The sequence below is a fragment of the Conger conger genome, chromosome 14 (genome assembly GCF_963514075.1).
Source record: "Conger conger chromosome 14, fConCon1.1, whole genome shotgun sequence".
In the NCBI taxonomy this organism is placed as follows: Eukaryota; Metazoa; Chordata; class Actinopteri; order Anguilliformes; family Congridae; genus Conger; species Conger conger.
Window position 1 is genome coordinate 12,336,918 of NC_083773.1, and position 15,786 is coordinate 12,352,703.

The 15,786-nt window shown below is 42.0% G+C and overlaps 1 protein-coding gene across 9 annotated transcripts in view; it reads right to left on the minus strand.

Moving 5' to 3' along the window:
• LOC133110216 (chemokine-like protein TAFA-1) overlaps positions 1–15,786 on the minus strand; it is a 131,393-nt gene that overhangs the window by 15,893 nt on the left and 99,714 nt on the right. For all 9 annotated transcript variants that reach the window (XR_009704827.1, XR_009704829.1, XR_009704830.1 and 6 more), the window contains exon 3: positions 10,952–11,092. Coding sequence is in view for 2 of the 9 variants with exons in the window: in XM_061220156.1 (XP_061076140.1) it covers positions 10,952–11,092 (141 nt within the window). In the remaining 7 variants the exon portion in view is untranslated. The remainder of the gene's footprint in view (positions 1–10,951; positions 11,093–15,786) is intronic.

Sequence of the window (15,786 nt, forward strand, 5' to 3'; positions counted from 1 at the left end):
TTCTCTCTCCCATTCTCACTTCTCTTTCTCTCCCTCTCCCTCCCTCTCTTTCCCCCTCTATATCCCTCCCTCTCTTTCCCCCTCTATCTCCCCCCCCCCCCCCCCCCCCCTCTCTCTCTCTCTCTCTCTCTCTCTCTCTCTCTCTCTCTCTCTCGGCCGGGCGAGCTGAGAGAACCGGGCAGTGCCTGTCGGACTCACGCCAAGTTAGCTCCGCGTGACCTTCTGTACTGGAGGAGGGCCCGTCTGCAATCCGCTATAATGCCTCCCCAATGCCCCCTGCACGAGAAAGTCACAGCATCAGCAAGTTCAGGCCATCTCACCCTTTCCTCAACACCAGGGAAGTGGATTATTGGACTCGTCTGGTACACCAGGGGCCAGCGACACACATGCCCTGGTCATTACTCTGCGCTAGACGTGTACTTTCTGTCTTCGTACGAACATCCAGAGCACAGAACAAAGGAATAACTCTGCCCCGTGCACAGTAGCGGTGCCACTGATGAAGAATTTACATCTGCCTCAGATGAAGGGCGCAAATGATCTCTGATGTTTTGTAGTGGTGATTCTTCAAAACCTTATATCACGTTTATGAGAGTCGCTTGGCAGGTGGTGCTTACTTCATATCCATCAAGGCAACGGGATCAGTTTCCAATAATTTTGGTGGCTTTAAGTGTCTTTCCTATGCCGTCTATTGATTGCTTCCAGTCAAGATAAAGAGTGGAAAGCAATTAGGTTTAAATTTTCATGGTTTTCTGCAGGTGTTAATTTACTGTTTGGCCCAATCAATACATCACACTAGGTAATGGTGAACACTTTCAGTCCGTCTTTACTTTCCCCTTGCCCATTGGTTTTCACATCAACGCCCTGCCAGCGATCAGAGTTAAGTATTAACTCTACGTTTAGATATAAGAGGTTAATTCCCAAAGAAATGTGCCCGTCCGTCTCAGCCACACGTGATTCTCTTATATGTGTAACGGTTGCGTGATTCATTGACCTAGTCGATGAAAAATGAAATGTAATTAGTCATTTGATCGAATGAGGCAATGCATTTAATTTGAATAAAATGAAGATGAAAAGGGAAGTTCAAGCGAATGGCAGTGCTGGTGCTAGTCAATATCAGCGAACAAGCTCATTCTCCCACTCATTCTCCCGCTTATTCAGATTCATGACCTTGTTTGACATTAGCAAGTGGGAGGAATGAAATCCTGGTCCTGGGTCAACCCGACACACGGGGGGGTCAGAGGGGAAGCCATTACTTTGAATTAATCAGCGCACTTCTGACCGTGAGCGGGGTCCTGATTAGCTATAAAAACACTCCTGTGTGCCCTTTCACTCACAGTATTGACTGAATTTATACTTATAATGAATACCCAGAACCTGCTTTATTAATGAAACAGAGTCTGACCATGCAAGTCAGACAGCGACTTGATTAATTGACTTGAAATGAACTGCGACAATGGTTGGACACACAATCAGTCACTGATTTTTGGGCGGGTGCAATGCTCGTGGTTCGTGTCCCTCACCCCATTCTGTGGCATTCCGCGGTTGGTGACACACGCTAACAGGACACAATGGAACATATAATTAGCGAAATGAATGTGTATCTTTCCATGTTGCCTATGGAATTGTGCTGATAGTAGTTTCAATTGTACAGATGCGACAATGGAAGTGATGCTTGCCGTTTATTTTTATTTAGAACGGGGAAGTGCCCTTGCGAATAGTGTGTTAGGATTAACAGCAGAAAGAGTGCTTTGTTATCGAACTGAAAGGCACTGAGTGAAAAGCTTTCAGTAAACAAGAACCAATACCTTATTTAATCATCAGCATGTCAATATAAATATGAAACTGGTTCAGTTTCCTCCAGTAAAATACTAGCACAAAATTAGCATGATGATTTATATTTAAATGTTGTTTTCAACAACGGTCTTATTAATTTGTATTTAAAATACAAATGAAATACAACATTTTATTTGTATTTAAACAAACAGAGCGTGTAGTGAGACGTAGGGGTGAATCACATAGCAGTTACATTACAGTTATTTCACTGATGCTTCTTTCCAACTTACAGTTGATTAGACATAGCAGGGGCTGATCCCCCCAGAGCAATGTGGGGTTAAGGGCCATGCTCAAGGCCCCAACAGCTGCACTGATCTTATTGTAGCTACACTGGGGCTTGAGCCACCGACCTTCCAGGTCTCAGTCAGGCACCTTAGCCACTAGGCTATAGGCTACCCTAGAGCTACCATAACAGTAACTATAAAGAAAGAAGCGATGCACTTGCTGCTAATACCCACCCAGCAGTGCTTATTCAACACCAGCTGCTGCATGGTTTACCATTAACGTCACAAGAAGAGGCCGCAAGCACCACTTCAACTTTGAATAGTTTAGTGAGATTCTATGGGGAACTTTACTTCGCTCACTATTCAAAGAGCACAGTATATAGTGTCATTGGGCCAATGAATGCACAGACAGGGAGGTAAAAGAGAGCCTTTTAACAAAGCCAGGCCCATGTCTATTGAAACTGAGCAGAGGAAATGTTCTCTTCGCATGAGAATAGAGCTAATGTCTGCCTTGCTAGAGGGCAATTCGCAGTCCTGGTGCAATTAAACTGCTCATTAACAGTCTTTCAAAGGCAGCAACAGAAACGGGCTATCGGTACTTTTAAAACCGTTCTGAGACAGGGAATGCTCATATGTCATCACAACGACCACACATGATAACATTTGACAGGTAGCTAGATTCAGAGCAGTAGGGTAAAATAACACGTCTCATGAGATGATGAATGAGTTCTTCACCTTGCTGGAAAATTAAGGCTTCTCAAAGGTTTGACTTGCCTTGCAGCAGCAAATATTTTACAGTCTGTGCAGCTCAGGTTATGATATTTTTGTCAAAAAATATCCAATTAGCATTCACTAAGTTAACCAAAAGTTTAATATTAATTAATATTTTATTTATGGATTATCATCTATACCACTAATCCTGCCCACAAAGTAAACAACATAAATCGAGTGAATATGTTCATTTAGCTTTTGTTAATATACACAGTGATTTTCTATTAATTTGGCTCTGTATAATTTTATTTATGTAATCAAACAATTACAAACAATACAATCAAAGCCGTGTTGCTAAAGTGCAGATTCTCAGCTTTTATGAAATGGTATTTTTATACATTTTGGATTCACCATATACAAATCACAACACAGCCCATTTCAGGGCACCCTAGTGTTTAGGACAAATGGCTTCATGGGTGTTTCTGATTTGTTAGGTGTGTTCAGTTGCTTCATTAGTGCAGGTAAATGACTGTTTGGAACATCATTAAGAAGAGAGAACTGGTGAGCTCAGTAATCACAAAGTGCCTGGTAGGCTGAGGAAGACCACAGAAGAACTCTCACCATAATAAATAAAACCCCCCAAACACCTGTCTGACAGATCAGAAACACAATAGAAACGATTCTTCAGGAGGCAGACGTGGATGTGTCAGTGACTACTGTCCACAGAAGACTTCAAGAACAGAAGTATAGAGGCTACACGGCAAGAACCACTCAATGGGCAGTTTATTAAGAAGTAATCAAAGGAGCCAGCAGAGCTCAGGAAATAGGTCTTGTGGACAGATGCGGTCAAGATTCACTTGTATCAAAGTGATGGCAAGAGCAAAGTGCGGAGGCCAAAAGGAACTGCCCAATGTGCATGCAATGCACTCCCCTCATCTATGGTGATGTGGCTGTTATGGTTTGGGCATATATGGCTGCGACTGGTACGCATTGATCATGTGACTGCTGGTAGTAGCTTATCTGCTTAAGTTATCCTCTACCTTGCCAAAGGGTGTGTGCTGCTTTTCCCTAGTGTGCAGAGGTAATCACTGACGAGCAAAAAGAGACATCTCACTCCACTACTTCTGCATGGCATTGTCCTACAGAGCACCCTGACAAAAAAAGTTTTTGAGTCAGATTGAAGGAAGGATTGCTACAGGGGAGAATTTTTAAGTATAGTGAACGGGTACAGCCAAATGAAAATATGACCTGTACCACTGAATCCAACTGTCATTTTGATAATGAGCATGAAATTAGTAGCATCGGCATTCATATTGGCTATTATAACATACACATTACAACATTGTGCACTTTAATGTTATAAAGTGGTAATAAAATGGGGTAGCAGTAAATCTAGCACTATTAAAAATTCTAATCCCAAACGCATTGTATTGGATTCATCCTACAACAAGACCCAACATATTTCTAAAGTTTTTCGAAGCCAAAGATGTGAAAATTCATGACTGACCAAGTCATCCAATCTGAATCCAATTGAACATGAGTTTCATCCTGAAAAGAAAAGTATGGCAACTAGCCACTAAAACAAGTAGGAGCTGAAGATGGCCTACAGGCCTGGCATAGCATCACCAGAGAAGACACTCTTGGTGATATCTACTGTCTATGTGTCACAGACTTCAACAGTCGATGCATGCAAAGGATATAGGACAAGTACTAAACAAGACTGCTTTCATTTACCTTATGCATGTCCCAAATATTTTCATGCCCTGAAATGGGGGGCATGTAAAAGTGCTGTCATTTGTGCAACCAAAGTGCAGAGAATGTGCACTTTAGCCACATTGTTTGATTAAAAATCTAAAATTGTGGAGTACAGAGCCAACTCAAGAAAGAAAATGTTTTTTTCCAAGACATTTTGGAGCTTGGAATCTTATATTTATTTCATAATGCGGTAACATAACTGTGAGACAGGAGTAAGCCTCAGCATTGATATGGTTGTAGTCCAGGCAAGGCAGCCAAATCACACTTTTATCCCTGAATGTGAGTGATCTCTCCTGGTCAAAGATTAGTTTTCCTCCAGCCAGGTTGGTGGTGAGGTTACTAATGAGGTCTTCGGTGACTGGGAGCCCACTGAAGGTCGATGCAGTGCCAGAGTGTTCACAAGCCAAAGTCTTTAGAGAAAACTAAAAAAAGGCCCTCTATATCTTTCTACTTTTAGAAACCTCTACCACAGTGATAGCACAACCTCTGCATTTGGCAAGACCCTGTAAGAAGAACCACTTGACATTTAGCTACTAATTGTAACATTGTAAAACTAATACTAGAAGTAGAACATTGTTAAATATTCTCCCATTTGTATTAGAATTTTTAATAGTGCTAGATTTACTGCTACCCCCTTTTATTACCACTTTATAACATAAGTGCACAATGCTGTAATGTGTATGTTATAATAGCCAATATGAATACAGATGATACTAATTTCATGCTCATTATCAAAATGACAGTTGGATTCAGTGGTACAGGTCATATTTTCATTTGGCTGTACCCGTTCACTATACTTAAAAATTCACCCCTGTAGCAATCCTTCCTTCAATCTGACCCAAAAACTTTTTTTGTCAGGGTGCTCTGTAGGACAATGCCATGCAGAAGTAGTGGAGTGAGATGTCTCTTTTTGCTCGTCAGTGATTACCTCTGCACACTAGGGAAAAGCAGCACACACCCTTTGGCAAGGTAGAGTGTGTAACCACATGAGCTAAGCTATGGTATGAGGTGAAATTCAGAAGGAGAACAAATGCTTCCCCTAGGGACACATTTCACTATAGGCTAGCTAAATAATAGTCACTTCACGGCTGTAATGTAAGTAGGATTGATACATGTAAAGGCTGATGAATCTGTATCTCCTATAACCCAGAAAAATGCCTGATGGTATGGCACTGTTCTAATGCTCAAGGACACTCTGCAAATTTGGATTCATGTGAAGTAATCAAAAGTGGTGATTTCTTTTCAGAGAGCAGTTATGGTAATGTTTGATTTACAGTTTTTTTATGTTTCTCAGGCAGAAGCAATGTCATGAGTCAACACATTAATGAAGTGGAAGACACATAGTATATCACATTTCCCACTAAATGACTTTCTCTATATTCCACTTTTCACCTCATTTTATACAGTCAATTAATTGTCTCTACCTTCCCCTGCTTATGCTGAATCTGATGCGGGGAGACATGTGTAAGTTAATGAATACCATATTAAGTGGAACACGCAAATGAAAAGAAATATGGATACCATCATTAATGTAAGGAATTTGATCGAATCTCTAGGAGCGATTTGAGACATGCTCATCCAAAAGGAACCAAGCATCATTGCAACTATGGATATGATGATGTATACACCAGCTCATTAATGCAAATATGTTAAGGAATTTATTTCCTTAACAACAAAGCACAAGTAATTGTCCAGTGGCAAGAGGAGCCAGTCACTGGTGAAATCAAAATGATTTATTATGACTTTCTCGTTCACACGATTGGAAGCAAAATCAACATTTATGGAAAATTCTGGAATGATGTCTGGGAAAGCATTTCCCACTTCAACTAAGCATCAACTAATTTACTCTCTCGTGGAAGAGAGCTATTGCATTCGTCCTGCAGAATTCCTTCTTTTAATGGAATGGAACAGAAGAGTATTTAGAAATAAAAAATATATATTTTGGATACTCAATGAAATAAAAATAACTGATTTTTAAAATCAGTACAGAGGGTCAATAAGGTTGGCTCCTTTTATTTCCATTGAATGTTAATAAAATGCAGTATGAAAGCTTTTAGTATGACAGATGGGATGATTTCCCAAGCTGCTTCATGTGCCTAAAATATGTATGTGTGTGTGTGTGTGTGTGTGTGTGTGTGTGTGTACTTGCGTCATGTACAGTATATGCATGTATGCATGTTCTCCAGTGACTGGGCCATGTCCTTGTAAGAGACACTGTGTGTTCGCTTCACCATATTGGTGGCTAGTGGATTCTCACCATATTTCACTGCCCTTGAATGGACTATGAGAAATAAGCTGAAGTGTTTGACTTGTTAAAAGGAATGCTCTTCAATGGGATCCTCGTCGAGCCTGACAGAACTGGGACATGGCTCTCCTTGTCAAAGCTAATAATCGATTGCTACAGTAAAGTAATCTGACAGCGCACTGAAACTGTGTGTGGGACTATCAACACAAGTGCAATATTTTCAGCTAAATTATTCAATCTCACCATTTTCCAAATATGAAAATATCACTTTGGAAGGGTGGCGTAAGTGTAAAAAAAGAAGCTGTTATGGAAACACACATTTTCCAAAGCATTATCTTCTTTTGGGCTCATTTTCACAAGTAAATGTTTTAATAGCGGTGAAAATGACAACAACTCGAGCTGAAAGTCTTTAAAAAGTCACCCGTCGGTGGGGGGGTGGTGGGGGGGGGGGGGGATTGCGCTCCAAATTTAGCCCCCGCGTCTGCGGCGTGAAAAATGTGGCCGAGGAGCGTCGTCCCTGGCAGCTTGTGCGGAGGGGGGGGACGGGACCCGGGGACTCTCCCTGGGGTGGGAGACAATCCTCGGAAGTGTCCTCATTACTCATAAAGACAGCGCATTAACAATGCAGGACCGGAGGATCGGCGCTTATCTGGGCCGTGGCAGCGCTGGAGGGACGGGCCACTGACGCTACGGGTTTACAATCGCATTTTTTACCCTGACCGAGGGGACGGGCAACAGATAAACCGACGGCGCTCGGCTCGGTGTAATCTCCCCTCCCCTTCGGTAAATAATTGTTTTGGTTACGCTCGCGCTTTCCGTCGAGTGGGCCACCCCCCCCCCCGGTAACCTGTGCCCGGTAATCTGCCTAACAAACCTATTAAACGCATTTACGTGACGGCTAGCCCGTGATGTCTGAGGAGACGAGGCAGCTGCTCGCCGGCGATCTGGGTCCCTGCGCGCTCAGTGGGGCTCTTGAAGGCCTGTCCTTGATGCATGTGACACGGGCCCTTAGCAGCAGCTCCCCACCCAAATAAGCAGTCTACTGGCAGATAAAAGCCGGAGAGAGCAGAGACAGGCGCGCTGCAGGCCGGCGTCTGCTCAGACTGTTTGCTTTAGTTTAAAAATATATCACGGGTGGTTATTTGCATTACAATATGCAAGCTTCTTGTTCTAGTGCAGTTTCATATCTCTGAGGAGCCAACACACTTTTGGATAAGATAGGCTACTGAGTTGTATTTAAAGTGCATGTTTTTACTTTGACTTCATTTGATGCCTTTAGGTAAGTGATATTTTGTTGTATGCGGTAAAAGGACTACAATAACCGTGACACTGTGTCTTTGACACAAAGGTATACTTTTGGGGAAGTGCACAGGGCAGGTGTGCTGGATTGGGCCTTGGACCATCGATGCTGCAGTGCATTGCAGACTTTTCTCTTTAATTAAAGCAATTGTCTTGGGATCTGGGGATTTCGTTCTTTCCCTTTCAAAGGCTGCTGTTTTTAGCTGAGATTTACATTCGCAAAAACAAACACACACTCATTGAACACCAAAGTTATATCATTTGGCAAGACATAACATTTCTAGAAGTTTCTGTTATGGGCCATTAAACAGATCCCATGTCCTTCAATGGATGTTGATTGGAACCATTTGCAAACAAGGCCAACTATACTGTGTTTCTTTACTGCTGCATACACTTCAATGAATGCCATTGTAGATATACCATACTGCCTATATGACATATTGTACAGCATATGCTGGCTTGAGAAAATGTATACAGTATTTTGTGTGTGTGTATGTGTGTGTGTGTGCACATGCGTGTGTGAGTTTGAGCCTACTTCTGTGACTTAGCCACTGTTTGTTTGTTCATTTAATGTCAGTATAATGTACTAATTGCCACCTTAAAAACCAACTGCATCTTTTTTTTTTACCAGTGGTTTGCTTGTATTTTTGAATAGATAAGACTGTGATTTTTGTGTTTGAGTTCACAGTGACCAAGAACCCTCCAGTATTTATATTCTTTGCATTGCTGTGCCTAATCTAACCACTTTTACTGGACATGTGCCTTTAAACACATTTTATCTTTAGAAAGCAAAGGCGCTGATAAAATCGCTGTGTGTCCCGTTATGAAATGTCACTTACTGGCCATCAAAATCATTACTGTATTCATGCTAGTTTGCTGTTTGTATTTTTGAATTGAATAGATAGACCATCTGTTCTGCCTTTGTATTGATCCATCTGTGGTGGTCCCAATCTTGCCGTCCCATGAGCCCAAACTCGCCACATAATTAATAAAACAAAAACGTGACATTCTACACAACAGAAACAAATGTTTGAATTCTTACCCATTCAAAATGAGCAGTTATACATTATATTCTGGTATTTTGGTGTGGAATTATTATGATTGCGAGAGAAGGTAGATATTTGGAGGGAGGATGATTAACATTAAGATTAACATTATCATAACAGAGTTATGTCAATCATGATGACATTCACAGATTTAACAGTTAAATGTATTAGTGTACAATAGGAGCTTAGTCTAATCAACTGTAATTTGCTTTGGATTACAACCAATTATTATTATTGGTGAGATTAGGCACAGCTGAGCTAACAAAGTGTATGCTACAGCCTTGCGGTCCAACACAGCCTCTTCAAAGGATAATTCTGTCCTTGGACAGTTGCAGAACTATAGCCAAACCCAGATCTTAAAGAAATATTTCCAGGGCTTTCATCTGTGCAGCACAGTTATTCATTTGTACAGCAAGGCAACATGCAAAATATTGTTTGAGAACCTGGTTCAGCGTTTCATCTATTCTGCCACACCAATTAATTTGCAGTAAGAATTGTATTTCGAGGTCTTACCTCAAATGCCTATTTCTTTTTTTTTTTTACATGGAAACAAAGCATTTCCTATTGACTTTGATTCGTCCAACTGCAGCCAACTTATTTTTTCAAGAAAATAAAAAGTGATAAAAAATCAAATCTTATTCTTATATAACAAACCTTGCTGTTGTACAGAGATACCTGATGTATCACTCGGTATGCTAAAAACTCACACACTTTACCAATCTGTTGGACGGGAATCATAGTGCAATGGATACAACAGAAAACCATGAAAGCTAGTCTCAGTACAGAAAGGTCGGTTCAAACAAAATGTGATCCTCAAGCAATTACATTTGTGTTTATTACCCTTCTCCGTATCTGAGATTGACCTGGAGGAGTCTGTATTCACCATTTTGTATAAACATCTTTTCAGTCGTACTGAATGAGACAGGATGGCTTTTGGTGTGTCTCAGTTCCTTTTTTTCTGCCTCAGCTCTGCTGTTCAACATCTATGTCTTCTCAGTGGTATTGGCTTTTCTTGTGAGTTACAGTACGTGTCTCTCGTCTCAGCCGTGATCGGGGCAGACTACCTGAGCCTGGGGTTTTTGTTTGGATAGCTCTACAGGATATGATCACACTGACACTGTGATAGGAGACGTGTGCAGCTGTTAGCTAACCAGGGCTCATCTAGTATCCCAGAATTCCTTGCGGCGCTGCCTAACTGATGGAATCTTGACAAGGGGCATTTCAGTTCAGCCTGTTGTAAAAGTTGCTCCTCTGGGTGTCGTGGTTATGAATTTGAGTCCTGCAATATTTATAAAGTGCTGAACCCGCTTTTGAAAGAAATTCCCACAGTATATGCAAGTTTCTTTCAATTATTAGCTTGAGCTTTTGAGCACTTTGGGAAAATGTGGCATTGCATAATGTGGAAAGGTCTCACCCCCACTCAAGTGGAATAGATCACTACTTCACTGCTTTTCATGTTTAAAGGTGACATTTGTTTCTCCTCTTGATATAGTGAATGGTCTCATTTTTATTTTTAATCTATTTACTATCCACTAGCATATGCTTAGCTGCATCAGGAACAGAAATATCTCTTGGACCCTTAATTATTTGTAGTTGAATTAAAAGTAGGAAATTGTATTGTATCAGCAAACAGGCCTGTAATTCTCAGGACTATATTTAATATTATTGAACATGGAAATTTATACTATAATCAGTTGTAGTTTCAAGTAATGTGCAATCTTTATGTACATTATGACTGTTTATATGTTTACTTAAAAGCCCATTTCTTGATGATAGAAAAACATCTTTTTGAAATGGAGGAAAATGAGTTATTATTTCAGAGTTTGAGTTGTTCGTACCGTCGACGCACGATGGCTTGTTCCTCGTTGTACCAGCCACCTTCCCAGGGAGGCAGGAGCACTTCACAGTCTGAGATCGCTCCTCGATCCGGTTTTTGTTACAGCACCTGTGAGCGGCGATGACCTCACACGTTCCACCCTCTGCAAGCGGAGACAGGAAAGGTGTGACATTAAGACATAATATTTCAGTCTTGTGCATATAGAGAGAGCGGTGGGGAAAAGCCCCCAAAAAAAGACTGTAACACACACACACACACACAGGCACGCACACACACACACACACACACACAGGCAGGCACGGATGCACGCACACACAACCATACTTTTAGTGAGAGATACAAAAAGCCAGCAAAGACAGCAAATTCACACAAGCACCTTGTCAATTATTTTGACCTCTGGATTGACAAGGCTTGTAATACACAACTCTCTGATTCCCTCAGCACTGAGCTGGCTGCTGAGGATTCAATCAAACATTCTCAAACAACAAACAAGATCATTTTTTGTAGAATGCAGGACTTGACAGTTGATTCCTTTCTAGACAATTAATGTGTTATGAGTCGGTTGCTACATGCACATAAAATGCCCCGATTATGGGTCTTATTACCTTCTAGTGAAATGAGCTCAATAAAAGTAAACACACGGGGTAATCGCTGCCACATTATGTATGTAAATAGTGTATATCTGATCTAATTATACCAGCCATGACATGTCATAAGACAGCTGTATACCTGTAATCAAAAGGTCTTCCAATTCCAATCCACATAGAATAATATAATGACTATGAAAGAAAAGATATACACATAATACCACCGAAGACAACAGCAATAAACCTGTTTAAGCAAAAATCAAAATAAAAGCACTTGCTGTATATACACATTCTCAGACTCACTATCTGAGGACATGAACTTACGCAATTCTGATTACAGCATTTCATTTTGAGGATAGTAACAGCCATTTGTAAAACTGGAAACCCTTTTAGATTTCAGCTGGTGTCTGATCTATATGCAGCCGAATTACATAAAAAAAAAGTCCATGCAGTGCGTCAATTACAATGAAAATTATTTCAGGTGTTCACAATGTATAAAGAAAATGTAACATGGCAGAATTTGAGAGGGGAGTTGTGGAGCATGCTACACGCTTCTGAAGACACATATGGTATTGATACAGCGGGATAATTGAGACATGATCCCTGGGCTCTAAAATAAGCCCTGAGACACAGAACAATTAAGTGCTCTCTCATCCATCTCTTCCAAAACATCCACTCCGCTGTTCTCCTCCGCTCGCAAAGTTTCCGCCGCTTTACCCCCATGCGTTTCAAATGACCATTAGCGAAAGGTGAGATTAGCATCATTGCCGTGAGAGTGCGCATCTGCCGGGAGGCTGACAGACTAAAAAGCGGGGATCATTTCGGGAATGAAGCGGAGGTGTCGCAGACCCCTGTGAGTGTTTCAGAGCGAGAGCCGGGTTTCCCGGTATTTGCGAACAGGCTTTGCACGTCCCCGGTCGGGTTTGCGAGTGATGACAGCGGGACCGGCGAGCCCCTTCACGCAATCAGGAAGCGCTAGGCTCGTTCCGTTGTGGGTTTGGGGAGGGGGGCGGGCGCTGGAGGAAGCCCAGCTATCAGCGCGACTCTCCCATCGCTCCGAGGAACCTGTTTATCTCGCCGCGACAGCCATGGAATCATCACGCCGTCCAACAATTAAAGCGGAGCTCGTTCTCGGACACGAAGGACCGGCCTCTCCGGGGAAGAAGGCAGCGGTGAATACACGTGACTGTGACTGCGCTTGCGAGTCCTTCACCGTTAGGAAAGGCTGATGAAATTCAAAAGAAAAATACATAATATTTCCACGAGTTGTCAAAGTTAACTATATTTCACATATTTCTAAGAAATGTATTCCATTCTGAACAACCTTGGCAGGTTTTCACAATGCCTCAAACTGCATTGACAGGAATATAGATTAGTAGTCAGTACTGACCATTAAAAAAAAGACCACAGATGAACAATTTCACTGCTATGCTGCATCCACTTTTTTCCATCTTGAATATAGTTATTTTTTTCAAGTCTTAGTTGTTGATGTAGTGGTGCAAAAAGCAGAACAAATAGAGACAAAGTCCCCTAAGAGTGCTATAAATACACCGGAATACCAGGAGTTTGTTCTGGGTGACTATATTACCGCAGGTCCTCTGCCTCCAACGCTGTGGTCAGAGCAGCCCTCACTGTTCCCACCTTCCTGTGTGCTAAATCACACGAACACAATTCAACTTTCCCTCAAGACACTTTGAGGTTTTGTTTCTGTAAAATCACAGTAATCCGAACTGCCGTCGTGTTGCACAGAGCCTCATAACAAGCAGAAAACATTATCCGGCAGGCTCGATGTTTCCATGGTGTGCAGAATGGCAGTTAATTCCTAACTAGGTACTCCTATAAAGGGCTGTGGAGACCTCCACCTGCATCTCTGACCACTGTGCCCATTTGCACCAAGCAAATGTGTTTGGAATCCACCCACCCACAGAATCACATCAGCACTGTAATTATCCATAAAACCGTAGCTAAGCGGCAGAACACTAAAAAACTGCTTTTTCTCCTATGCAAAGGAACGCAGACATTAGCAGGCATTAGCCTGCCCCACAGTGCGAAAGAAGGCACATTTTTGGGCCTTATCAGCGGCAGAATGTCTCCGTGTTATCTGTCACCACACACATCTCCACAACTCCGTGGTAATCTCTTCCCATCCCCACCTTCCTCAGAGGACCTTTTTCGGGAACAGACGAAACTCGGAGCTCTGCTTTCTAAGGAATATGGCGATAAAAAAATCTGGAGCGCGGCAAATGGAAGGTGTAATTAATTATTTTACTGTAACTAATGCGGGGTTTTTGTCGGCTGTGCAGAATTCCCTCTGCCTCCCCCTGAACAGATGTGTGATAAAAAACACACAGTGGGCAGCGAGTGCACACCTCCATCGTGTCCCACTGCTGCACTTGCGCCGGCCGAAGCAAGTCTAAAGCAACGCTAAGTGTTATTGAATATGACTCATAAGGGGATTGAAGACTGGCCTCTCTGACACCAATGAGATGTTAATACAGTGTCGTGTATTATACTGTAATCTTGCCGGGCGAGTGAGAGTAATCGTGTAATGCAGAGAGTGAGAGAGAGAGAGAGCTCTTCATCACAATGATAAAAAGGACTGAATTCCTTCACGACTGCATCTCGTTCGCCTGGAAAGTTTGAGGTCAGGAGCGAGGCGCCCGGTCTGGTCGCCGAGCAGACATTAAAGCGCCGCGCACCATCTGTGCGCAGAATGAGCTCTCCGTAATGGCTCCTCCACGCCAAGGCTGGCCAATAACAAAGAGATTTGCGCATCGTCTTCAGGACAAATGTGCACTTTGTCACACGGCTATGTAAATTCCGCTCCTTTTATGTATCGGTTTAACTGTAGCGTGTGACCGCCGTCGCAACGTGGTACCTTGCCGATTAATATGGCTGGATGTCTTCATGTTGGACGTTCGGAGTTTTAAATGTTTTACATACACGTGTGATGTGTGTGGTTGCATGTGTGTGTGTGTGTGTTAGTACTCAGAAGTGCTTGTGATGGAATTTGTCCTTGCTCTAATCATACAATATTGGCATAAAATCAAGGAATACAATGGCGCCACAGAGAAAACAGAAGAACTGACACCACAGTGGAGTCATGGGATACAGAATTCATGGGAAATAATAATTTAACTGCAGTTTGAAGGTAAGACTGTTTCTGACCTGGAACTACAGGGATGATGAGTGCTGTCAGCTCTTAGCGTGACAGTGACATCCAGCTATCTGACATGGAGACATCTATCCCCCAGCGCAGAATTAAATCATACACACACACACGCACATGCACGCACGCACACACGCGCACACGCGCACTCACACAAAACAAACAAACAGAAAATGCCTACCATCACATTGTATTGCAAGATAGTGTTGGACTGGTAGGCTTTGTTTTTGATTGAATAACACTCTCATAAAAAATGAATTGAAATGAACAAAACAATGGTTAATGGCAGCATGCTATTCTACACTTGGTGCAAAAAACAAGTCTTTAACAGCCCCATCTGCATTCAGAGTCATAATTAGGCCAAAATAAAACGGTTTTCATATTCATTTTTAAGTCAGTTTCTGACATTTTAAAGAATGATAAATGACCAGGCTACATTTTACTGACATTTCCAAACAAGGTTTTGGCATTACAGATACAAGGAAACATTTCGTTTCAGGCAAACATTCATCAAAATAGCTCAACCCATGCATGCTCTGTGTTCATTCTGAAATGTATGTGCGCATAAGATAACTCGTCTTGCTGTCGGCACACAGAATCGTGTGTACAAAGCAGTTTACTGTAAAATTTCAATAAAAACATTTTTTTTCTTGGACTGTCACTTATGCAGTGAACTGTCAAAGCAAAAAGAACTGTGTTTCTGCCCTCAAGTGGTGTTACTCAATCACAGTGCGCATTTGAAAGGATGCTCTTAAGTATGCCTAAATTTGCAAACATTTCCATGCAACTTTCCCTGTTGATAAATCACACTCTTTGCATGAAAATGTGCCTATGTATGGCTAAGAATGAAATTGATGAATGAGGCACTGGGACCCAAGACCCAGCTGGGTAGCTGTGGGGCTGGATGATGAAACACACTGTATTCTATGTAGATTAAATTTACATCTTACTGCAGCTACTGCATCCCAGTATGCGACCAGGCATCCATTTACACTCATACACATTGCACCTCGCTTAATGGAGTCGGTCGCCGTACGCTCACTGGGTTTAAAGAAGAGGATGGATATTCTTTTTTGGTGG